Below are 26,576 nucleotides of genomic sequence, written 5' to 3'. Positions count from 1 at the left end.
CCCTGCTCCAATCCCTCTGCCACGCATTTATCCTCCACCTCATTCCATTCCTGTTCTCACTGTCGCGTGGCACAGGCAGTAATCCTGAGATTACTACCTTTGCAGACCTGCTTCTCAACTTCTTTCCTAACTCCCTGTAGTCTTTTTTCAGGACCTCTTCCCTTTTCCTACCTATGTCATTATTACCAATCTGTACCACGACCTCTAGCTGTTCTCCGTCCCACCGCAGGATATCGTGGATGCAATCAGAAACGTCCCAGTCCCTGGCACCTGGGAGGCAAACTACCATCCGAGTTTCTTTCCTGCGTCCCCAGAATCGCCTGTCAGACCCCCTGACTATGGAGTCCCCTATCACAACTGCCTTCCTCTTCCTTTCCCCACCCTTCTGAGCCACAGGGCCAGACTCTGTGCCAGAGGCACGGCCACTGTCGCTTCCCCCAGGTAGGCTGTCCCCCCCCCCCCCAACAGTACTCAAACAGGAGTACTTATTGTCAAGGGGTACAGCCACTGGGGTACTCTCTAGTACCTGACTCTTCCCCTTCCCTCTCCTAACCGTGACCCACTTGTCTGTCTCCCGTGGCCCCGGTGTGAGCACCTGCCTGTAACTCCTCTCTATCACCTCCTCGCTCTCCCTGACCGGACGACGGTCATCGAGCTGCATCTCTAGTTCCCTAAAGCGGTCTGTCAGGAGCTGCAGCTCCTGATTCCCATAATAGTTTTTTCACCCTTCCAATTCTTAACTCCGCCCTCAAAGATTCAACATTCTCTGACCCTCTGTCACTTCTCTCTACAGATGTAATTCCATCTCTTTCCAACAGAGCCACAGCACCACCGATGGATGTCATTGAGAGAGATTTAAATTGGAGTCGGGCAAATTACAAGGGCATGAGGCAGGAACTAAGACAAGCTAATTGGGAACACATCAGACATATGAAGGATGTTTAAAGATCAGTTGCACAGAGTACAGGAAAGGTATGTTCCCGTCAGAGGGAAGGACAGGATGGAAAGATAAGAGAACCTTGGGTGTCCAGAGAGGTGATCGATCTGGTCAAGAAGAAAAAGGGGAACTGTGTAAAACTTCAGAAGTCAGGATCAAACAGAGCACATGAGGATTACAAAGAAGCCAGAAAAGAACTAAAGAAGGGAATTAGGAAAACCAGGAGGGGCCGGAAAAAGCCCTTGGCCGGTCGGATTAAGGTGAACCCCAAGGCATTCCATACATACATGAAGAGCAAATGGATAACTAGGGAGAGGGTAGGACCACTTGAGGATAAAGGGGAGAACATTTGATTGGATGCAGAGAATGTGAGTGAGGTATTTAATGAGAACTTTGCTTCAGTATTTTCCAAGGAAAAGGATATGGAGGACCAGGAGATCAGAGCTGAGTGTGTTAGGGCATTTAGAGGTCAAGGAGAAGCCTGCTAATGAATATGAAGGTGTGTATGTCCCCTGGTGTGATGAGATTTACCTATTGAAGGAGGTAAGAGACAAGATTGTTAGGGCCTTGACCAGTACCATTGTATCCTCTCTAGTCACAGCCAAGGTCCTGGTGGCCTGGCGAGTGCCTCGTGCTGTACCTCTATCTAAAAAGGGAATGAGAGAACATCCTGGGAACTGGTGAGTCTCACATCAGTTGTAGGGAAATTGAGTTTTTTGACAAGGTGACAAGAGAGATTGATAAGGACAGGGCAGTGGTTGTTGTCTACTTGGATTTTAGTGAGTCTCCTGGGAGACAAACTCCGAAGATTAAGATACATGGGGTCCGTGACAAATTGGCTGTTTAGATTTAGAACTGGCTTGCGTGTAGAAGTCAGAGGGTGGTGGTTGAAGGGACTTATTCAAGCTGGAGGTCTGTGATTAGTGAAGTTCTGCGGGGATCTGTGCCGGGACCTCTGCTGTCTGTTATGACCTGGATGAAAATGTAGGTGGTGGGTTAGTAAGTTTGTGGATGATACCAAGACTGGTGGATTTCTGGCAAAGAATTCAGCACACTTTAGATCAGTTGCAGATAGCGGGCAGGGAAGTGACAGGTGGCTTTTTGGAGACATTTGGACAGGCACAGGGATGTGAGGAAGATGGAGGGATAGGGACATGGTGTAGGTAGGAGGGTTTGGTTTTTGGGTGTCTTTGATTTGCTTTTCAGCTGGTTCAGCACAACATTGTGGGCCGAATGGCCTGTTCCTGCGCAGTACTGTTCTACGCTCTATCCTCTTGTCCTGTCCTCTCTCTCCTCCCTCCCTCCCATCATCTCTCGCTTTCCCACCTCTCTCACTCACCCCTTCCCCTCTCCCCACGTCCCTTCTCAACTCCTCTTCCACACCCGTTCTCCCTCCTCCCTTCACCCTCTGCCTCCTCCTTCCCTGCACCGCCCCTCTCCGCCTTTCCCCAGCTGTGACATCAACGACAGTGTGACGCGTGTGGCCTGGTTAAACGGTTCCAGCATCCTGTATGCCGGGCAGGACAAGTGGTCGACGGACGGCCGTGTGCGCCTGGCTGGCCACAGCACCAGACACTACCAAATTGAAATCTCGCCCGTCTCCATCTATGATGAGGGCCTGTACACCTGCTCCTTCCAGACACAGGACCAGCCTCACACTCTGCAGGTCTACCTGATCGTCCAAGGTGAGGAACGCGTGAAGGCCCGCAAAGCAGAATTAGGCTCTTTGGCCCGGAGAGGCTGCTTTATTCTTTCCACAAAACTACAAGTACCCACACCCCAGACAGTGTAAGGGGAGCTGACCACGGGAGTGTGTGATTGGACTGTGTGTCTGACCCTGAGAGAGTGAGATGCCCAATCAGTCACTCACCTGGATAGGTTACCGCGCCTACCCGGTTATTCCACTACTGCGGTCGAAAGAAGAAACAATACAACGTGAAACTGGCAGCATGGAACCTAAGGACTCTCCTGGACTCGGACGGTATCTGACAGACCTCACCGCAGAACAGCCTTGATCGCTGCTGAGCTGGGGCGCTACAACATCGACGTTGCTGCCCTGAGTGAGACCAGGCTCCTGGATGGAGGCTCTTTAACAGAGGAAGGGATGGCATCCCCCCAGATGGACAACATCTCCACGGAGTAGGACTGGCCATCGAGAACACCTTTCTACCAGATCTCACAGAGACACCTGTCGGCATTAGTGAAAGACGAATGACCCTCCGTATCCCCAGCAAAGAAAAGTTATGCCACGCTTCGCAGTGCCTACGCACCATCTTGGCCATCTGAGAATAGAACATACAACAATACGGCACAGTACAGGCCCTTCGGCCCACAATGTTGTGCCGACCCTCAAACCCTGCCTCCCATATAACCCTCCACCTTAAATCCCTCCATATACCTGTCTAGTAGTCTCTTCAACTTCACTAGTGTATCTGCCTCCACCACTGACTCAGGCAGTGCATTCCACGCACCAACCACTCTCTCAGTGAAAAACCTTCCTCTAATATCCCCCTTGAACTTTCCTCCCCTTACCTTAAAGCCATGTCCTCTTGTACTGAGCAGTGGTGCCCTGGGGAAGAGGCAATGGCTGTCCACTCTGTCTATTCCTCTTAATATCTTGTACACTACACCTCTATCATGTCTCCTCTCATCCTCCTTCTCTCCAAAGAGTAAAGTCCTAGTTCCCTCAATCTTTGATCATAATCCATACTCTCTAAACCAGGCAGCATCCTGGTAAATCTCCTCTGTACCCTTTCCAATGCTTCCACATCCTTCCTATAGTGAGGCGACCAGAACTGGACACAGTACTCCAAGTGTGGCCTAACTAGAGTTTTATAGAGCTGCATCATTACCCCGCAACTCTTAAACTCTATCCCTCAACTTATGAAAGCTAACACCCCATAAGCTTTCTTAACTACCCTATCTACCTGTGAGGCAACTTTCAGGGATCTGTGGACATGTACCCCCAGATCCCTCTGCTCCTCCACACTACCAAGTATCCTGCCATTTACTTTGTACTCTGCCTTGGAGTTTGTCCTTCCAAAGTGTACCACCTCACACTTCTCCGGGTTGAACTCCATCTGCCACTTCTCAGCCCACTTCTACATCCGATCAATGTCTCTCTGCAATCTTCGACAATCCTCTACACTATCTACAACACCACCAACCTTTGTGTCGTCTGCAAACTTGCCAACCCACCCTTCCACCCCCACATCCAGGTCATTAATAAAAATCACAAAAAGTAGAGGCCCCAGAACAGATCCTTGTGGGACACCACTAGTCACAACCCTCCAATCTGAATGTACTCCCTCCACCACGACCCTCTGCCTTCTGCAGGCAAGCCAATTCTGAATCCACCTGGCCAAACTTCCCTGGATCCCATGCCTTCTGACTTTCTGAATAAGCCTACCATGTGGAACCTTGACAAATGCCTTTCTAAAATCCATGTAGATCACATCCACTGCACTACCCTCATCTATATGCCTGGTCACCTTCTCAAAGAACTCTATCAGGCTTGTTAGGCACGATCTGCCCTTCACAAAGCCATGCTGACTGTCCCTGATCAGACCATGATTTTCTAAATGCCCATAGATCCTATCTCTAAGAATCTTTTCCAGCAGCTTTCCCACCACAGACGTAAGGCTCACTGGTCTATAATTACCCGGACTATCCCTACTACCTCCTTTGAACAAGGGGACAACATTTGCCTCCCTCCAATCCTCCGGTACCATTCCCGTGGACAACGAGGACATAAAGATCCTAGCTACAGGTTCAGCAATCTCTTCCCTCACCTTGTGGAGCAGCCTGGGGAATATTCCGTGGCCCTGGGGATTTATCCATCCTAATGTACTTTAACAACTCCAACACCTCCTCTCCCTTAATATCAACATGCTCCAGAACATTAACCTCACTCATATTGTCCTCACCGTCATCAAGTTCCCTCTCAGTGGTGAATACCGAAGAGAAGTATTCATTGAGGACCTCGCTCACGTCCACAGCCTCCAGGCACATCTTCCCACTTTTATCTCTAATCAGTCCTACCTTCACTCCTGTCATCCTTCTGTTCTTCACATAATTGAAGAATGCCTTGGGGTTTTTCTTTACCCTACTCGCCAAGGCCTTCTCATGCCCCCTTCTTGCTCTTCTCAGCCCCTTCTTAAGCTCCTTTCTTGCTACCCCATATTCCTCAATAGACCCATCTGATCTTTGCTTCCCAAACCTCATGTATGCTGCCTTCTTCCACCTGACTAGATTCTCCTCTTCACTTGTCACCCATGGATCCTTCACCCTACCATTCTTTATCTTCCTCACCGGGACAAATTTATCCCCAACATCCTGCAAGAGATCCTTAAACATCGACCACATGTCCATAGTACATTTCCCTGCAAAAACATCATCCCAATTCACACCCGCAAGTTCAAACCTTATAGACTCATAATTTGCCCTTCCCCAATTAAAAATTTTCCTATCCTCTCTGATTCTATCCTTTTCCATGACAATGCTAAAGGCCAGGGAGCGGTGATCACTGTCCCCCAGATGCTCACCCACTGACAGATCTGTGACCTGACCCGGTTCGTTACCTAATACTAGATCTAGTATGGCATTCCCCCTAGTCAACCTGTCAACGTACTGTGACAGGAATCCATCCTGGACACACTTAACAAACTCTGCCCCATCTAAACCCTTGGAACTAATCAGGTGCCAATCAATATTAGGGAAGTTTAAGTCACCCATGGTAACAACCCTGTTATTTTTGCACCTTTCCAAAATCTGCCTCCCAATCTGCTCCTTGGTATCTCCGCTGCTACCAGGGGGCGTATAGGATACCCCCAATACAGTAACTGCTCCCTTCCTGTTCCTGACTTCCACCCATACTGACTCAAAAGAGGATCCTGCTACATTACTCACCCTTTCTGCAGTTGTAATGGTATCCCTGACCAGTAATGCCCCTCCTCCCCTTTCCCCCCCTCTCTATCCTTTTAAAGCACTGAAAACCAGGAATATTGAGAATCCATTCCTGCCCTGGTGCCAGCCAAGTCTCCGTAATGGCCACTGCATCATAATTCCATGTATGTATCCAAGCTCTCAGTTCATCACCTTTGTTCCTGATGCTTCTTGCATTGAAGTACACACACTTTAGCCCTTCTGCCTCACTACCTTTACACCCTTTATTCTGTTTCTCTTTCCTCAAAGCGTTATATGCTAGATCTGGCTTTACTCCATGCACTGTACTTGCAGCTCTCGCATGACCTTCATCCTCCTCCACCTCACTATCCGCTCTAACACTCTGTTTCCCCTCCCCCTGCGTCTAGTTTAAAGCCCCCCAGAGCAGCAGTAGCAAACCTTCCTGCGAGGATGATTGTCTCCCTCCAGCTCAGGTGCAACCCGTCCCGTCGGAACAGGTCCCCCCCTCCCTGGAACAAGGCCCAATTGTCCAGAAACATGAAGCCCTCCCTCCTGCACCAACTCCTTAGCCACATATTTAGCTGCATTATCTTCCTATTTCTGGCCTCACTAGCACGTGGCACTGGTAGCAATCCTGAGATTGCAACCCTGGAGGTCCTGTCCTTCAACTTTGCACCTAACTCCCTGAACTCTCTCTGCAGGACCTCCTCCTTCTTCCTACCCACGTCATTGGTCCCTACATGGTCCATGACATCCGGCTGCTCACCCTCCCTCTTGAGAATCCTGAGATATCTCAGACCCTGGCACCTTTACCATCTTCCTGCTGTGTGTTACCAAGCTTCTCCACAACGAGATTGAGGACAGCAGAGGTGTGGCAGTGGACGTCAGATTAGAAGGCAACCTCTTTGACATCAGGAGGCTCCACGCAACCACCAAACTCCGTAGGGAGTGGGTCCTGGAGCTGCAGTATGCAGACGACTGTGCTCTTGTGGCCCATACTCCGGAGGGTCTTCTGACTGTCGTTGCTGTGGTGGTGAGAGGGTACAGCAGGATGGGGCTGACTGTCAATACCACCAAGACAGAAGCGGTTTGCCAGTGGAGTGCCAGTGTCCCACCCACCCTACCTGCCTTCACTGTTGGTGATGAAAAGCTGTCAGTAGTGCCATCTTTCAAATATCTGGGGATCATAGAGAGAATGCTCCCCAGATTATCCCCAGGATAGTGGCATTGACAGTGACATCCAGAGCCACATTAAACAGGCATCAGCTGCCTTTGGGAGACTTCAGCGTAGAGTCTTTCAGAACAGGAGCCTTCCTCCCTCCACAAACGTCGCCATATACCAAGCGGTCTGTGTCAGCACCCTCCTTTATGGCTGTGAAGCTTGGGTAACCTACAGCCGTCACATCAAGTCCTTGGAGTGCTTCCACATAAGCAGCGCATCCTGGGAATTACTTGGTGTGAGCGGGTGCCTCACACTTGTAAAGACCAACTGCAGAAGTATTGAGGCCATGATCACCCAGTGCCATACGGAGCGGCTGGGGCACGTGATAAGGATGCCCCCATGTCGGCTACCCCACAGAGTGTTACATGGCCAGCTACATCATGGTCGTCGCTCAGCTGGAGGGCTGAAGAAGCGCAGTAAGGATCGGATGAAGAATGCTTTAAGGAAGTGCAAGATCAGACCTGAGGACCTGGAGGATGCTGCTGCTGACCGTAACACTTGGCGACATCTGTGTAGGGATAGGGTTCGTATTCTGGAGATGGAAAGAACAACCAGAAGACAGCCAGGTATGGAGGGAGCTTCACTCATGTCTGGACCCAGGAGTGTGTGATGGGACTGTAATGTGTGGATTTATTCTTTTCAGACCATTGACCACTGTCCCCACACTCCCACTACTTGCTGATTTGTTGTTTGTGCATGGGCATTGCTCTCTCTCTTGCTGCAATGTGAATACACCGGTTAAAACAATCTGCATGCACACGTTTATTTTATTGATACGTAATTGTATACAGACACAACAAATCAGTGATAAGTACGAACCTGAATGTCAGAAAATATCACGGAGTGCACTGATAGTTCCGGGACGAAACAGCAAGAGTTAAACAGCACGAAGGGCCCATGGGTAACTGAAAAACATGCTGAATTTAAAGTGAAAATAACGTAGCAATGGCTTCAAGGAAAGTTGACGATTTTGATAGCTCTAACGAAGGCTGAGAGTTGTACATCGAGAGGTTTGAACTGTATTGTAACATGACAACGTGGAGGAGCAAACGAAAGCCCCTACACTTCTTAGCTTAACGGATGCAAAGATGTACAGTCTCGTACGCAAATTAGTAACCCCTGAAAAACCAACAAGCAAGGCATCCAACGAAATTGTTGCAATTTTACAAAATCACTTCAGCCCTAAACAACTGACAGTAGCTGAGATATTTAGATTTTACAATAAGAACCAGTCAAAAGATGAAAGCATTTTGGATTGGAGAACTGTGTACCCTTTCCCAGTTAGAGATGAACTTTCTGATACATTAAGGGACAGGTCTGTCTGTAGCATGCACAGTCAAGACACTCAAGTGAAGCTACTGGCAGAAAGTGACCTTAACTTAGAACGGGCATTGACCACTGCAGCAAGGGATGCAGCAGTACTACACAAAAAGAGGTTAGAAAGTAAAATGCACAAAATGTCCCTGAATGATGCAAAAATCCAAAAATGTTATCGATGTGACAAATCCTCCGATGATGCAAATGACTGTTGGTTCAAAGAAAAGTCTCAGAAAGTGTCACAGACAGGGAGAGGGGGAGAGGGGGAGAGGGGGAGAGGGGGAGAGGGGGAGAGGGGGAGAGGGGGAGAGGGGGAGAGGGGGAGAGGGAGAGGGAGAGGGAGAGGGAGAGGGAGAGGGAGAGGGAGAGGGGGAGAGGGAGAGGGAGAGGGAGAGATGAAAAGTCTCAAACACAAAGCTAAGCAAATGCATGAAGTTACCGAATGTAAAACAGAATCAGACAACACAGAGTTTGTGAACTGTCACGCCTAGAAATGTATTGTATAACTGATCACAAGGTCATCTGAACACAATAGATGTGTCTGGTGTAAAACTGAAAATGGATCGGGATACAGGGTCAGCTTTGTCCATAATTCCAGAGGCTGACTATAAGACTCTTTTCTAAGATACCATTAGAGAAGACCTCAGTGATGCTAAAGGCTAGAAAGTCTCTCCCAAAAGGAAACTGGAAGTAAGTGTGATGACTGGAGGCTAGACACAACTGTTACATTGATCTGCTGCCTGTGATTTGAATACACCAGTTAAGGCCTGTGTGCCTTTATTTAATATATACGTCGTTGTTCCAGACATAACAGGGACAGTATGAAGGGAGATTCACTCTGTGTCTGACCCTGGGAGTGTGTGATGGGAGATTCACTCTGTGTCCGACCCCGGGAGTGTGTGATGGGACGGTGTGGAGGGAGATTCACTCTGTGTCTGACCCCGGGAGTGTGTGATGGGACGGTGTGGAGGGAGATTCACTCTGTGTCTGACCCCGGGAGTGTGTGATTGGACGGTGGAGGGAGATTCACTCTGTGTCTGACCCTGGGAGTGTGTGATGGGACGGTGTGGAGGGAGATTCACTCTGTGTCTGAGCCTGGGAGTGTGTGATGGGACGGTGTGGAGGGAGATTCACTCTGTGTCTGACCCGGGGAGTGTGTGATTGGACGGTGTGGAGGGAGATTCACTCTGTCTCTGACCCCGGGAGTGTGTGATGGGACTGTGTGGAGGGAGATTCACTCTGTGTCTGACCCAGGGAGTGTGTGATGGGACGGTGTGGAGGGAGATTCACTGTGTCTGACCCCGGGAGAGTGTGATGGGACGGTGTGGAGGGAGATTCACTCTGTGTCTGACCCCGGGAGTGAGTGATGGGACGGTGTGGAGGGAGATTCACTCTGTGTCTGACCCCGGGAGTATGTGATGGGACAGTGTGGAGGGAGATTCACTCTGTGTCTGACCCCGGGAGTGTGTGATGGGACGGTGTGGAGGGAGATTCACTCTGTGTCTGACCCCGGGAGTGTGTGATTGGACGGTGGAGGGAGCTTCACTCTGTATCTGACCCTGGGAGTGTGTGATGGGACGGTGTGGAGGGAGATTGGAGGACAGCTGCTATGATAACCTGTTTCCTTCTGTCTTTGCCCCCTGCAGTGCCTGCACGCATTGTGAACATTTCCTCGGATTTGAGCCTGAATGAAGGAGAAAGCGTAGCCCTTCTTTGCTTGGCTGTCGGGCGGCCGGAACCCGTAGTCACCTGGAGAAAAGTGGGATCAAACAGTAAGCTGAAGTTAATCCCAGGATGCTACTGTAATCTGGTCGGGGCCTGGGTCGTGTTCAGTAGATAGATAGATAGATCCTGAAGGAAGTGACAGTGTTACAGGAGCATTGCAAGTACACAGATATAAATATTAAAGAAAAGTAGGAAGAATAAAAAATATAAGTCAGTACAAACAGTCTAACAGGAGGGGGGGGGGGATCATCACTTCCCCGGCTACAGGTTGACTATTTAATGGCCGGGGGCAAGTTGGATAGCACGGAATAAGGCCCTTCAGCACAGTTCATCCGACTGACCATCCCGATCTCATCCCATTCGTCTGCGTTTCCCCAGACTGTTCAAAACCTTTCCTATCCATATTGCCGTCTTTTAATCTTTTAATTGTACCTTCCTCTAGCAGATTGTTCCATAGACTCACCACCCCCTGTGTGGAAAAACCTACCCCTTGAGTCACTTTTACCCTCTCACCTTTAAACCTGTGACCTCTTGCTTCAGACTCCTCTACTCTGGGGAAAAGACTGACCATCCGCCTCATGGTTTTATAAACCTCTATAAGGACACTCCTCAGCCTCCTGAACTCCAGAGAAACATCTCCAGCCTCTTCTTATAACTCATTCCCTGCAGTCCATGAATCTTTCCTGCACCCTCTCCAGCTTAATGACATTCGTACAATACCTGGGTGACCAGAACGACACACAATACTCTGAGTGCAGTCTCGTGGCTCTCTGTGCAGGTGTACCTGTACCCCAGGGTCTCTCTGTTCCACATCACTCCCCAGGGAACCGTGTACCTGTACCCCTGGGTCTCTCTGTTCCACATCACTCCCCAGGGAACCGTGTACCTGTATCCCAGGGTCTCTCTGTTCCACATCACTCCCCAGGGAACCGTGTACCTGTACCCCAGGGTCTCTCTGTTCCACATCACTCCCCAGGGAACCGTGTACCTGTACCCCTGGGTCTCTCTGTTCCACATCACTCCCCAGGGAACCGTGTACCTGTACCCCTGGGTCTCTCTGTTCCACATCACTCCCCAGGGAACCGTGTACCTGTACCCCTGGGTCTCTCTGTTCCACATCACTCCCCAGGGAACCGTGTACCTGTACACCTGGGTCTCTTTGTTCTACATCACTCTCCAGGGAGCCGTGTACTTGTACCCCTGGGTCTCTCTGTTCCACATCACTCACCATGGAACCGTGTACCTGTACCCCTGGGTCTCTCTGTTCCACATCACTCCCCAGGGAACCGTGTACTGGTACCCCTGGGTCTCTCTGCTCCACATCACTCCCCAGGGAACTGTGTGCCTGTACCCCTGGGTCTCTCTGTTCTAGATCACCCTCCATCTATGCCCACCCTCTGCCTTCTGTGGGCATGCCAGTTCTGAATCCATGCAGCCAAATTCCCTGGATCCGCACCTTCCTGGCTTCCTGAATGAGTCCACCATAGGGAACCTTGTCAAATGCTTGTCAAACTCTTCTCCCTCCTGCCGTCTGGGAAAAGGCTCCGAAGCATTCCGGCTCTCACGACCAGACTATGTAACAGTTTCTTCCCCCAAACTATCAGACTCCTCAATACCCAGAGTCTGGACTGACACCTTGCCCTATTGTCCTGTTTATTATTTATTGTGATGCCTGCACTGTTTTTGTGCACTTTACACAGTCCTGGGTAGGTCTGTAGTCTAGTGTAGCTTTCTCTGTGTTTTTTTATTACGTAGTTCAGTCTAGTTTTTGTACTGTGTCATGTAACACCATGGTCCTGAAAAACATTGTCTCATTTTTACTGTGCACTGTACCAGCAGTGATGGTCGACTATAAAAAGTGACTTGACGTGACAATAAAATCCATCCACACCACATCCACTGCTCCAACTTCATTAGTTTGTTTCTTCACTTTCGTGGAATTGAGTCAATAGACAATAGACAGTAGGTGCAGGGGTAGGCCATTCAGCCCTTCTAGCCTGCACCGCCATTCACTGTGATCATGGCTGATCATACACAATCAGTACCCTGCTCCTGCCCTCTCCCCATATCCCTTGACCCCGCTATCTATAAGAGCTCTATCTAACTCTCTCTTGAATGCATCCAGAGACTTGGCCTCCACTGCCTTCTGGGGCAGAGCATTCCACATATTCACCACTCTGAGTGAAAAAGTTTTTCTGCATCTCTGTTCTAAATGGCCTACCCCTTATTCTTAAACTGTGGCCTCTAGTTCTGGACTCACCCATCAGCGGGAACATGCTTCCTGCCTCCAGTGTGTCCAATCCCTTAATAATCTTATATGTTTCAATCAGATCCCCTCTCATCCTTCTAGATTCCAGTGTATACAAGCCTAGTCACTCCAATCTTTCAACAGATGACAGTCCCGCCATTCCGGGAATTAACCTTGTGAACCTACGCTGCACTCCCTCAATAGCAAGAATGTCCTTCCTCAAATTTGGAGACCAAAACTGAACAAAATACTCCAGGTGTGGTCTCACCAAGGCCCTGTACAGCTGCAGAAGGACTTCTTTACTCCTATACTCAATTCCTCTTGTTATAAAAGCCAGCATGCCATTAGCTTTCTTCACTGCCTGCTGTACCTGCATGCTTGCTTTCATTGACTGATGTCAAGTTTGTGAGACGTGACCTGCCCTCCCAAAGCCATGCTGACAGCTGGGTAGAAAGCTGAGAAGCAGGACCTCCTGAGTAGTAATCTCTGGATTGCTGCCTGTGTCACGTGCCAGTGAGGGTAGAAACAGGATGATTTGGCAGATAAATGCGCGGCTGAGAAGCTGATGTGGGAGCAGGGCTTCAAGTTCTTGGATCATTGGGGAGGTATGACCTGTTCAAAAGTGACGGGTTGCTCCTGAACCCGAGGGGGACCAATATTCCCACGGGCAGGTTTGTTAGAGCTGTTGGGGAGGGTTTAAACTAATTTGGCAGGGTGGTGGGAACCGGAGTGAAGGGACTCAGGAGAGGACGGATGGTAAAAAAGCAAAGATAGTGTGCAGTCAGACTGTCAGGAGGGGCAGGCAGGTGATGGGACTGAGCTGCAGCCAACAGGGTGAGTATCAAATCATGAGGAATGCAAAGGACTGCAAATACGGTTCTCAAGGTGTGGTATCTAAATGAACGTAGTACAAGAAATTAAGGTGGATGATCTTGCTGCAATATTACAGATTGCAGCTGTGGTGTTGTGGCCGTCACTGCATCGTGGCTGAAGAATGGTTGCAGTTGGGAACTGAATGGCCAAGGTTACACGTTGTATCAGAGGGGGTAGTCTGGCTCCACTGGTCAGGAATGGCATCAAATCAGTAGAAAGGTGTAACAGAGGATTGGAAGATGTTAAATACTTGTGGGTTGAGTTAAGAGACTGCAAGGGTAAAAGGACGATGATGGCAGTTATATACAGGCCTCCCAACAGCGGCTGGGAGGTAAACTACAGGTTACAACAGGAAACAGAAAGGGTGTGTCAAAAGGGCAATGTTATGATAGTCATGGGAGATTTCAATATGCAGGTCAATTGGGAAAATCAGGCTGGAAATGGATCAGCTGAACTGGATTGCGTGTTACGTAATGAACTGGAGGCAATTAGGGAGCTGAAGGTGAAAGAACCTTTAGGAGACAGTGATCACAATATGATTGAGTTCAACTTGAAATTTGATGGGGAGAAAGTAAAGTCTAATGCAGCAGTATTTTAGTGGAGTTAGGGAAATTACAGTGGTCTGAGAGAGGAGTTGGCTGAAGTAAATTTAAAGGAGCTGCTGGCAGGGAAAACTGAGCAAGGTGCAGGACCTATGTATTCCAAAAATGAAGAAATACTCAAATGGTAAAATAGTATAACCGAGGCTGACAAGGAAAAGCAAAAGAAAGGGCATACAACAAAGCAAAAATTAGTGGGAAGATAGAGGATTGGGAAGTTTTTAAAAACCTACAGAGCAACGAAAAAAATCAATAGAAGGGAAAAGATGAAATATGAAAGCAAACTAGCAAATAATATCAAAGTGGACAGTAGAAGTGTTTTTTCAATTATGTTAAAAATAAAAGAGAAATGAGAGTGGATATAGGATTGCTAGAAAATGAGGCATGAGAAATAATGGGGGACAAGGAGATGGCTGATGAATTAAATGAGTATCTTGCATCAGTCTTCACTGTGAAAGACACTAGCAGTGTGCCTGATGTTGTAGTGTGTGAAGGAAGTGGGTGCAGTTACTGTGACAAGAGAGAAGGTACATAAGTCACCCAGACCAGAGGAACTGCACCCTAGGGTTCTGAAAGAGGTAGTGTTAGAGATTGTGGTAGCATTAGAAACGATCTTTCAAAAATCATTGGACTCTGGCATTGTGTCAGAGGACTGGAAAATTGCAAATGTCACTCCACTCTTTTAGAAAGGAGGAATTCAGCAGAAAGGAAATTATAGACCAGTTAGCCTGACCTCAGTGTTTGTTAGGATCATTTGTTAAGGATGAGGTGATGGAGTACTTGGTGACACAGGACAAGATCGTACAAAGTCAGCATGGTTTCCTTCAGGGAAAATCCTGCCTGACAAACCTGGTGGAATTCTTTGAGGAGATTACAGGTAGGATAGATAAAGGGGATGTAGTGAATGTTGTGTATTTGGACTTTCAGAAGGGCTTTGACAAAGTGCCACACATGAGGCTGCTTACCAAGTTCGGAGCCTATGGCATTACAGGAAAGTTACTGGTCTGGTCAGAGCATTGGCTGATTGGTAGTAGGCAGTGAGTGGGAATGAAAGGATCCTTTCCTGGTTGGCTGCAGTGACTAGTGGTTTTCGGCAGGGGTTGGTGTTGGGACCGCTTCTTTTCATGCTGCATTTAAATGATTGAGATGATGGAATAGATGGCTTTTTTGCCAAGTTTGCAGATGAAGTGAAGGCTGGTGGAGGGGCAGGAAGTGTTGAGGAAACAGGTAGGATGCAGAAGGACTTGGACAGATTAGGAGAATGGGCAAGATGGTGGCAAATGAGATACAACATTGGAAAATGGTTGTGTACTTTGGTAGTAGAAATAAATGTGCAGACTATTTTCTAAACAGGGAGAAAATTCTAAAATCTGCGATGCAAAGGGATTTGGGAACCCTTGTGCAGGAGACCCTGAAGGTTAACCTGCAGGTTGAGTCGGTGGTGAGGAAGGGAAATGCAATGTCAGCATTCATTTCAAGAGGTCTGGAATACAAGAGCAGGGATATGATGCTGAGGCTTTATTTGGCCCTGGTGATGCCTCACCTTGGGTATTGTGAACAGTTTTGGGCCACTCATCTTCGAAAAGATGAGCTAACATTGGAGAGGGTCCAGAGGAGGTTCTCCAGGAATGAAGGGGTTATCATCCAAGGAATATTTGATGGTTCTGGGTCTGTACTCACTGGAATTCAGAAGGATGAGGGGGGAATCTGATTGAAACCTTTCGAATGCTGAAAGGCCTAGACAGAGTAGATGTGGAAAGGATGTTTCTCATAGTGGGAGAGTCTAGGACAAGTTAGAGGGGCACCCTTTCAAAACTGAGATGCAGAGAAATTTATTTAGCCAAAGGGTGGTGAATTTGTGGAATCTGTTAGCACAGGCAGCTGTGGACGCCGGGTTGTTGGGTGTACTTAAACCAGAGATTGATAGCTTCCTGATTGGACATGGCATCAAAGGTGACGGAGAAGGCCGGGAACTGGGATCGAGGAGGGGAAGAACAAAGGATCAGTCATGACTGATTGACGGAGCAGACGCGATGGGCCAGATGGCCTAATTCTGCTCCTATGTCTTTTGGTCTTAATCAGATGATCCTCTGCAAATACTCACAATTCCTTTCTCTGAGAATTTTCTCCAATAATTTACCGACCACTGAAGAAAGATTCATTGGTTGAGGAAACTTTCAGAATTATTATTGGTGACATACAGAGTATGGAACACTGGAGCACACAAAGGGATGTTTCGGCCCATCGAGACAATGCCATACTGTTATTCTGCTTAGTCCTGTCAACCTGCACCTGGACCACAACCCTCCACACACCTCCCAATTTCTCATAAATGTTACAATTCCATTGACAGCTTGATCCACACTCACAACACCCTCTGAGCGAAGTTCCGCAATAATTCACCTTTCACCCGTAACCTATGACCCCTAGTTCTGGTCTCAGACTTGGCCTTTGAGCAGGTTAGTGCGTCATTTACGCTGTCCCCGTGATCAGGTTCGGTTCTCACTGCTGCCCAGAAGGAGTTGATACGTTCTCCCTGTGACGTCACCCCAGCTGCTCCAGTTTCCACCCAATTTACCAGGTCGTCTGGGTCAGGGTTTGTGAGCGTGGGCATGCTATGTCAGCACTGGAAACATGCAGTCTGCCCCAGAATGATGCTTGCCGGCTTAATTTGATGGAAAATGGTGCATTTTACTGTAATTTCCAATGTACGTGACAAATGAAGCTCACCTTTGAATTCTCAGTCAAGACTGGAAAGGCCTTTGGCTGAAACGTCAACTGTTTACTCCCCTCCATAGATGCTAGCTAAGCTGCTGAGTGCCGACAGAGTTTTGTGTGTGACTGTCTGGATTTCTAGTATCTCCAGAATCTCTAGTGTTGAGCTCAAAGTGATGTTCTCGCTGCTCAAAGACAGATCTCCCTCCTCTTGTCTTAATCCTATCACATGTATATCTGCAGCCCAGAACATCAAACTGCCTGTCCAGCCCCTCCCTTATGTTTCTATCAGTTACAATATCCCAGCCCCCGTACCTACCCACAGACCCGTCAATATCCCAGTCCCCCGTACCTACCCACTGACCCGTCAATATCCCAGTCCCCCGTACCTACCCACTGACCCGTCAATATCCCAGTCCCCCGTACCTACCCACTCACCCGTCAATATCCCAGTCCCCTGTACTTACCCACTGACCCGTCAATATCCCAGTCCCCTGTACTTACCCACTGACCCGTCAATATCCCAGTCCCCTGTACTTACCCACTGACCCGTCAATATCCCAGTCCCCCGTACCTACCCACTCACCCGTCAATATCCCAGTCCCCTGTACTTACCCACTGACCCGTCAATATCCCAGTCCCCTGTACTTACCCACTGACCCGTCAATATCCCAGTCCCCCGTACCTACCCACTGACCCGTCAATATCCCAGTCCCCCGTACCTACCCACTGACCCGTCAATATCCCAGTCCCCTGTACCTACCCACTGACCCGTCAATATCCCAGTCCCCCGTACCTACCCACTGACCCGTCAATATCCCAGTCCCCCGTACCTAACCACCGACCCTTCAATATCCCAGTCCCCTATACTTACCCACTGACCCGTCAATATCCCCGTCCCCTGTACTTACCCACTGACCCGTCAATATCCCAGTCCCCTGTACCTAACCACTGACCCATCAATATTCCAGTCCCCCGTACCTACCCACTGACCCATCAATATCCCAGTCACCCGTACCTACCCACTGACCCGTCAATATCCCAGTCCCCTGTACCTACCCACTGACCCGTCAATATCCCAGTCCCCCGTACCTACCCACTGACCCGTCAATATCCCAGTCCCCTGTCCCTACCCATTGACCCGTCAATATCCCAGTCCCCTGTACCTACCCACTGACCCGTCAATATCCCAGTCCCCCGTACCTACCCACTGACCCGTCAATATCCCCGTCCCCTGTACCTACCCACTGACCCGTCAATATCCCAGTCCCCTGTACCTACCCACTGACCCGTCAATATCCCAGTCCCCCGTACCTACCCACTGACCCGTCAATATCCCAGTCCCCCGTACCTACCCACTGACCCATCAATATCCCAGTCCCCCGTAACTGCCCACTGACCCGTCAATATCCCAGTCCCCTGTACCTACCCACAGACCCGTCAATATCCCAGTCCCCTGTACCTACCCACTGACCCGTCAATATCCCAGTCCCCCGTACCTACCCACTCACCCGTCAATATCCCAGTCCCCTGTACTTACCCACTGACCCGTCAATATCCCCGTCCCCTGTACCTACCCACTGACCCGTCAATATCCCAGTCCCCTGTATCTACCCACTGACCCGTCAATATCACAGTCCCCCGTACCTACACACTGACCCGTCAATATCCCAGTCCCCGTACCTACCCACTGACCCATCAATATCCCAGTCCCCTGTACCTACCCACAGACCCGTCAATATCCCAGTCCCCTGTACCTACCCACTGACCCGTCAATATCCCAGTCCCCCGTACCTACCCACTCACCCGTCAATATCCCAGTCCCCCGTACCTACCCACAGACCCGTCAATATCCCAGTCCCCTGTACCTACCCACTGACCCGTCAATATCCCAGTCCCCTGTACTTACCCACTGACCCGTCAATATTCCAGTCCCCTGTCCCTACCCATTGACCCGTCAATATCCCAGTCCCCCGTACCTACCCACTGACCCGTCAATATCCCAGTCCCCTGTACCTACCCACTGACCCGTCAATATCCCAGTCCCCTGTACCTACCCACTGACCTGTCAATATCCCCGTCCCCTGTACTTACCCACTGACCCGTCAATATCCCAGTCCCCTTTACCTACCCACTGACCCGTCAATATCCCAGTCCCCTGTACTTACCCACTGACCCGTCAATATTCCAGTCCCCTGTCCCTACCCATTGACCCGTCAATATCCCAGTCCCCCGTACCTACCCACTGACCCGTCAATATCCCCGTCCCCTGTACTTACCCACTGACCCGTCAATATCCCAGTCCCCTGTACCTACCCACTGACCCGTCAATATCCCAGTCCCCCGTACCTACCCACTGACCCATCAATATCCCAGTCCCCCGTACCTACCCACTGACCCGTCAATATCCCAGTCCCCTGTACCTACCCACTGACCCATCAATATCCCAGTCCCCCGTACCTACCCACTGACCCGTCAATATCCCAGTCCCCTGTACTTACCCACTGACCCGTCAATATTCCAATCCCCTGTACCTACCCACTGACCCGTCAATATCCCCGTCCCCTGTACTTACCCACTGACCCGTCAATATTCCAATCCCCTGTACCTACCCACTGACCCGTCAATATCCCAGTCCCCTGTACCTACCCACAGACCCGTCAATATCCCAGTCCCCTGTCCCTACCCATTGACCCATCAATATCCCAGTCCCCTGTACCTACCCACTGACCCGTCAATATCCCAGTCCCCTGTACTTACCCACTGACCCGTCAATATTCCAATCCCCTGTACCTACCCACTGACCCGTCAATATCCCCGTCCCCTGTACTTACCCACTGACCCGTCAATATTCCAATCCCCTGTACCTACCCACTGACCCGTCAATATCCCAGTCCCCCGTACCTACCCACTGACCCGTCAATATCCCAGTCCCCCGTACCTACCCACTGACCCGTCAATATCCCCGTCCCCTGTACTTACCCACTGACCCGTCAATATTCCAATCCCCTGTACCTACCCACTGACCCGTCAATATCCCAGTCCCCTGTACTTACCCACTGACCCGTCAATATCCCAGTCCCCTGTACCTAACCACTGACCCGTCAATATCCCAGTCCCCCGTACCTACCCACTGACCCGTCAATATCCCCGTCCCCTGTACTGGCCTGTTGCCCTGAGCCTGGGTTCTTGTATTGAAGTACATACTTACTGACTGAGCATTCCGCTGCTGGCATTTTGTGGAGCAGGGAGGAACTCCGTCCCTGTCAGTGTTCAGGTCTTTCTGTACTGACGGCCGCTTCCTCTTGGTTTTCACCACAGTCAGCCATGCAAGTCCCCAGTGGAGATTTCGGAATACCCTATAGAACACAGAACAGTATGGCACAGGAAGAGGCCGTTTGGCCCAGTGTTGTGCCCATCCAGCTGAAAAGCAAATCAAAACCCCCGATCCTACCTACGCCACGTCGACATTCCTCCACCTTCCTTGCAACCGTGTGCCCAGCAAGAGCCCGTCCTGTATTTACCTCTGCCACCCACCCACCTGCACATCGACCACTCTCGGAGCAAAAAATTTACCCCTCACATTTCCTTGAACCTACCCCCTCTCACCTTCAATGCATGCCCTCTGTGTTAGAGATTTCAACCCTGGGAAACAGGTATTCTCTCTATAATCACGTAACCCTCCATCAGATCCCTCCTCAGCCTCTGCTGCTCCAGAGAAGACAACCCAAGTTTGTCCAGTCTCTTGTGACGGCACAATCCCTGTAAACCGGGCAACACCCTGATAAGCCTCTTCTTCCCCCGAAACCTCAACCTCCTTCCTGCAGTGGGGCAACCAATACTCCATACGTTGCCCAGCCAGAGTCTTACAAAGTTATAACATAACCTCCTGACTTTTGAACTCAATGCCTCGACTGATAAAAACAAGCATTCAAGCATTCTTGACCACCGCTTTGACCCGTGCAGCCGCTGTCCAGCAGCTCTGACCCAAGATCTCTCTGCTCAGCAACACTGTTAAGGATCTTGCCCTTAACAGTATATTGTCTCCTCGCAAATATTCTACCAAGTCGCAACACCTCACAAACTCAATCTGTCACTTCCCTGCCTATTATCTGCAACTGATCGATAGTGTGCTGAATTCTTTGCCAGTCGTCTACGCTGTCCAGAAATCAAGTATCAAGCACGTCCTGCCATGCTGACTGAGAGGCAGGAGTTATGAACATTTGGAGAGGCATAATATGATTAGGAATAGTCAGCATGGCTTTGTCAAAGGCAGGTCATGCCTTACGAGCCTGATTGATTATTCTGAGGATGTGATTAAACACATTGATGAATGTAGAGCTGTAAATGTAGTGTATACAGATTTCAGCAAGGCATTTGATAAGGTACCCCATGCAAGGCCAATTTAGAAAGTAAGGAGGCATGGGATCCAAGGGGACCTTGCTTTGTGGATCCAGAACTGGCTTGCCCACAGAAGGCAAAGTGTGGTTGTAGAGGGGTCATATTCTGCATGGAGGTCGGTGACCAGTGGAGTGCCTCAGGGATCTGTTCTGGGACCCTGACTCTTCATGATTTTTATTACTGACCTGGACGAGGAAGTGGAGGGATGGGTTAGTAAGTTTGCTGATGACACAAAGGTTGGAGGTGTTATGGATAGTGTGGAGGGTTGTCAGAGGTTACAACGGGACATTGATAGGATGCAAAACTGGGCTGGGAAGTGGCAGATGGAGTTCAACCCAGATAAGTGTGAAGTGGTTCATTTTGGTAGGTCAAATATGATGGCAGAATATAGTATCAATGGTAAGACCCTTGGCAGTGTGGAGGATCAGAGGGATCTTGGGGTCCAAGTCCATAGGACGCTCAATGCAGCTGCACAGGTTGACTCGGTGGTTGAGAAGGCATACGATGTATTGGCCTTCATCAATCTTGGGATTGAGTTTAAGAGCCGAGAGGTAATGTTGCAGCTATATAGGATCCTGGTCAGACCCCACTTGGAGTACTGTGCTCAGTTCTGGTCACCTCACTACAGGAAGGATGTGGAAATCATAGAAAGGGTGCAGAGGAGATTTACAAGGATGTTGCCTGGTTTGGGGAGCATGCCTTATGAGAATAGGTTGAATGAACTTGGCCTTTTCTCCTTGGAGTGATGGAGGATGAGAGGTGACCTGATAGAGGTGTACAAGACGATGAGGGGGATTGATCACGTGGATAGTCAGAGGCTTTATCCCCAGGGCTGAAATGGCTAATATGAGAGGGCACAATTTTAAGGTGCTGGGGAGTAGGTACAGAGGAGCTGTCAGGAGTAAGTTTTTTACTCAGGGAGAGGTGAGTGCGTGGAATGGGCTGCCCGCAACGGTGGTGGAGGTGGATACGATTGGGTCTTTTAAGAGACTTTTGGATAGGTACATAGAGCTTAGAAAAATAGAGGGCTATAGGTAAGCCTGGTAATTTCTAAGGTAGGGACATGTTCGGCACAACTTTGTGGGCTGAAGGGCCTGTATCATGCTGTAGGTCTTCTATGTTTCTATGCCTATCCCTAAGAATTTTTCACAGCAATTTCCCTACAACTGGCGTGAGACTCTCCAGTCGCTACTTCCAGGGAATTTTCCTTGTTCACTTCTTAAATAGAACATTAACCACTCACCTGTCCCTCCGGGATGTTGCCTGTGGCTAGAGATGACACAAAAGAAAGTAGCCAAGTGCCCAGCCATCTCGCCTATTGTCTCCTTCAATAACCTGAGGTAAGTCCCATCAGGACCAGGGGACATATACACCTTAATTAATACATTAGAAAGCCCAACGCTTCCTCCTCCTTGACTGAATGTATTTCTACACTCAGTACTGATCCCCTGGCCCTCCGTGTCCTTTTCTTTGGTAAATACTGAAGCAAAGTTCTCACTGTACCTCACTCATTCTCCACATCAAGCAAACATTCTCCCCTTTGTCCTCGAGTGGTCCCACCCTCTCTCCAGTTGTCCTCTTGCTCATGACGTACGTACAGAATGCCCTGGGATTCACCTTAATCCTACCGGCCAAGGGCTTTCCAATGCCCCTCCTGGTTTCCCTAATTCCTCTCTAGTTTTTTTCTGTCTTCTTTATACTCTCGATGTGCTTCATTTGATCTTAACTTCTGCACTTCACACATTTTTCTGTTTTCTTCTTGACTATATTCATCACCTCTCTGGACACCATTACCCAACACCAAGTCCCGTATGGCCTCTCCTCTCATTGGACCATCGACATATTGATTTAAGATACCTTCCTGGATACACTTAGCAAATTCTCCCCCATCTAAACCCTTTACACTAAGGAGGTCTCGGTTTATATTAGGGAAGCTGAAATCCCCCATGACCACAAACCGATATTTACACAGTTCCTTCAACTGCTGACATATCTGTTCCTCAATGTCCTGGTTGCTGTTGTGGGGTCTGAAGTACAATCCCATCAGAGTGATTGCACCTTTCCTGTTCCTGAGTTCCACTCAACAGACTCGGCGTCTGGGCATTCATTATGTCTGAGTGCAGCTGTGATTTTGACCCTGAATCGCAGTGCAGACCCCCCCCCCCTTTACTTCCTTCTCTATCTTTTCTGAAAGTTCAAAAACGTGGTACAATACTCACCCGTCTCCTGCTTCATTAATCACCCGTCTCCTAGTACATTAATCACCCGTCTCCTGGTACAATAATCACCGGTCTCCTAGTACAATAATCACCCGAATCCTGCTACATTAATCACCCGTCTCCTGGTACAATAATCACCCGTCTCCTGCTACATTAATCACCCGTCTCCTGCTACATTAATCACCCGTCTCCTGGTACATTAATCACCCGTCTCCTGCTACAATAATCACCCGTCTCCTGCTACATTAATCAACCGTCTCCTGCTACATTAATCACCCGTCTCCTGCTACATTAATCACCCGTCTCCTGCTACATTAATCACCCGTCTCCTGCTACAATAATCACCCGTCTCCTGCTACATTAATCACCCGTCTCCTGCTACAATAATCACCCGTCTCCTGCTACATTAATCACCCGTTTCCTGGTACAATAATCACCCGTTCCTGCTACATTAATCACCCGTCTCCTGCTACAATAATCACCCGTCTCCTGCTACAATAATCACCCGTCTCCTGCTACATTAATCACCCGTTTCCTGCTACATTAATCACCCGTCTCCTGGTACACTAATCACCCGTACCTGCTACATTAATCACCCGTCTCCTGGTACATTAATCACCCGTCACCTGGTACATTAATCACCCGTCTCCTGGTACATTAATCACCCGTCTCCTGCTACATTAATCACCCGTTCCTGCTACATTAATCACCCGTCTCCTGCTACATTAATCACCCGTTCCTGCTACATTAATCACCCGTCTCCTGGTACAATAATCACCCGTCTCCTGGTACATTAATCACCCGTCTCCTGCTACATTAATCACCCGTCTCCTGCTACAATAATCACCCGTCTCCTGCTACATTAATCACCCGTCTTCTGCTACATTAATCACCCGTTTCCTGGTACATTAATCACCCGTACCTGCTACATTAATCACCCGTACCTGCTACATTAATCACCCGTCTCCTGCTACATTAATCACCCGTTTCCTGCTACATTAATCACCCGTCTCCTGGTACATTAATCACCCGTCTCCTGCTACATTAATCACCCGTTCCTGCTACATTAATCACCCGTCTCCTGGTACATTAATCACCCGTACCTGCTACATTAATCACCCGTCTCCTGCTACATTAATCACCCGTTCCTGCTACATTAATCACCCGTCTCCTGGTACATTAATCACCCGTACCTGCTACATTAATCACCCGTCTCCTGCTACATTAATCACCCGTCACCTGGTACATTAATCACCCGTACCTGCTACATTAATCACCCGTCTCCTGCTACATTAATCACCCGTCACCTGGTACATTAATCACCCGTCTCCTGCTACATTAATCACCCGTCTCCTGGTACAATAATCACCCGTCTCCTGGTACATTAATCACCCGTCTCCTGCTACATTAATCACCCGTCTCCTGGTACATTAATCACCCGTCTCCTGCTACATTAATCACCCGTCTCCTGCTACAATAATCACCCGTCTCCTGCTACATTAATCACCCGTCTCCTGCTACATTAATCACCCGTTTCCTGGTACATTAATCACCCGTACCTGCTACATTAATCACCCGTACCTGCTACATTAATCACCCGTCCCCTGGTACATTAATCACCCGTCACCTGGTACATTAATCACCCGTCTCCTGGTACATTAATCACCCGTCTCCTGCTACAATAATCACCCGTCTCCTGCTACAATAATCACCCGTCTCCTGGTACATTAATCACCCGTCTCCTGCTACATTAATCACCCGTCTCCTGGTACATTAATCACCCGTCTCCTGGTACATTAATCACCCGTCACCTGGTACATTAATCACCCGTCTCCTGCTACATTAATCACCCTTTTCCTGCTACATTAATCACCCGTCTCCTGCTACATTAATCACCCGTCTCCTGCTACATTAATCACCCGTCTCCTGCTACATTAATCACCCGTCTCCTGGTACATTAATCACCCGTCTCCTGGTACATTAATCACCCGTCTCCTGCTTCATTAATCACCCGTCTCCTGCTACATTAATCACCCGTCTCCTGCTACATTAATCACCCGTCTCCTGGTACATTAATCACCCGTCTCCTGGTACATTAATCATCCGTCTCCTGCTACATTAATCACCCGTCTCCTGGTACGTTAATCACCCGTCTCCTGGTACGTTAATCACCCGTCTCCTGGTACGTTAATCACCCGTCTCCTGGTACATTAATCACCCGTCTCCTGGTACGTTAATCACCCGTCTCCTGGTACGTTAATCACCCGTCTCCTGGTACGTTAATCACCCGTCTCCTGGTACGTTAATCACCCGTCTCCTGGTACGTTAATCACCCGTCTCCTGGTACATTAATCACCCGTCTCCTGGTACATTAATCACCCGTCTCCTGGTACATTAATCACCCGTCACCTGGTACATTAATCACCCGTCTCCTGCTACATTAATCACCCGTCTCCTGCTACATTAATCACCCGTCTCCTGCTACATTAATCACCCGTCTCCTGCTACATTAATCACCCGTCTCCTGCTACATTAATCACCCGTCTCCTGGTACATTAATCACCCGTCTCCTGCTTCATTAATCACCCGTCTCCTGCTACATTAATCACCCGTCTCCTGGTACATTAATCACCCGTCTCCTGGTACATTAATCACCCGTCTCCTGGTACATTAATCACCCGTCTCCTGCTACATTAATCACCCGTCTCCTGGTACGTTAATCACCCGTCTCCTGGTACGTTAATCACCCGTCTCCTGGTACATTAATCACCCGTCTCCTGGTACATTAATCACCCGTCTCCTGGTACGTTAATCACCCGTCTCCTGGTACGTTAATCACCCGTCTCCTGGTACGATAATCACCCGTCTCCTGGTACGTTAATCACCCGTCTCCTGCTACATTAATCACCCATTCCTGCTACATTAATCACCCGTTCCTGCTACATTAATCACCCGTCTCCTGGTACATTAATCACCCGTCTCCTGGTACATTAATCACCCGTTTCCTGCTACATTAATCACCCGTCTCCTGGTACATTAATCACCCGTCTCCTGGTACATTAATCACCCGTCTCCTGGTACAATAATCACCCGTCTCCTGCTACAATAATCACCCGTCTCCTGCTACAATAATCACCCGTCTCCTGCTACAATAATCACCCGTCTCCTGCTACATTAATCACCCGTCACCTGCTACAATAATCACCCGTCTCCTGCTACAATAATCACCCGTCTCCTGCTACAATAATCACCCGTCTCCTGCTACAATAATCACCCGTCTCCTGCTACATTAATCACCCGTCACCTGCTACAATAATCACCCGTCTCCTGCTACATTAATCACCCGTCACCTGCTACAATAATCTCCCGTCTCCTGGTACATTAATCACCCGTCTCCTGCTACAATAATCACCCG

At 49.1% G+C, this 26,576-nt stretch overlaps 1 protein-coding gene across 1 annotated transcript; it reads left to right on the top strand.

Annotated features, from left to right (window-relative positions):
* Nucleotides 1-1,594: 1,594 nt before the first annotated feature.
* LOC132388746 (igLON family member 5-like) lies at nucleotides 1,595-22,282 on the top strand (the record flags this gene model as incomplete). Its single annotated transcript, XM_059961132.1, has 5 exons — nucleotides 1,595-1,617; nucleotides 2,390-2,622; nucleotides 10,028-10,153; nucleotides 16,834-16,889; nucleotides 22,170-22,282. Coding segments are annotated over exons 1-5 (551 nt in total), but the record flags the coding sequence as incomplete, so codon positions are not given.
* Nucleotides 22,283-26,576: the final 4,294 nt, after the last annotated feature.

Source organism: Hypanus sabinus, unplaced genomic scaffold, assembly GCF_030144855.1.
Source record: "Hypanus sabinus isolate sHypSab1 unplaced genomic scaffold, sHypSab1.hap1 scaffold_398, whole genome shotgun sequence".
Lineage (NCBI taxonomy): Eukaryota > Metazoa > Chordata > Chondrichthyes > Myliobatiformes > Dasyatidae > Hypanus > Hypanus sabinus.
This window is presented reverse-complemented; position numbering and strand designations above follow the sequence as displayed.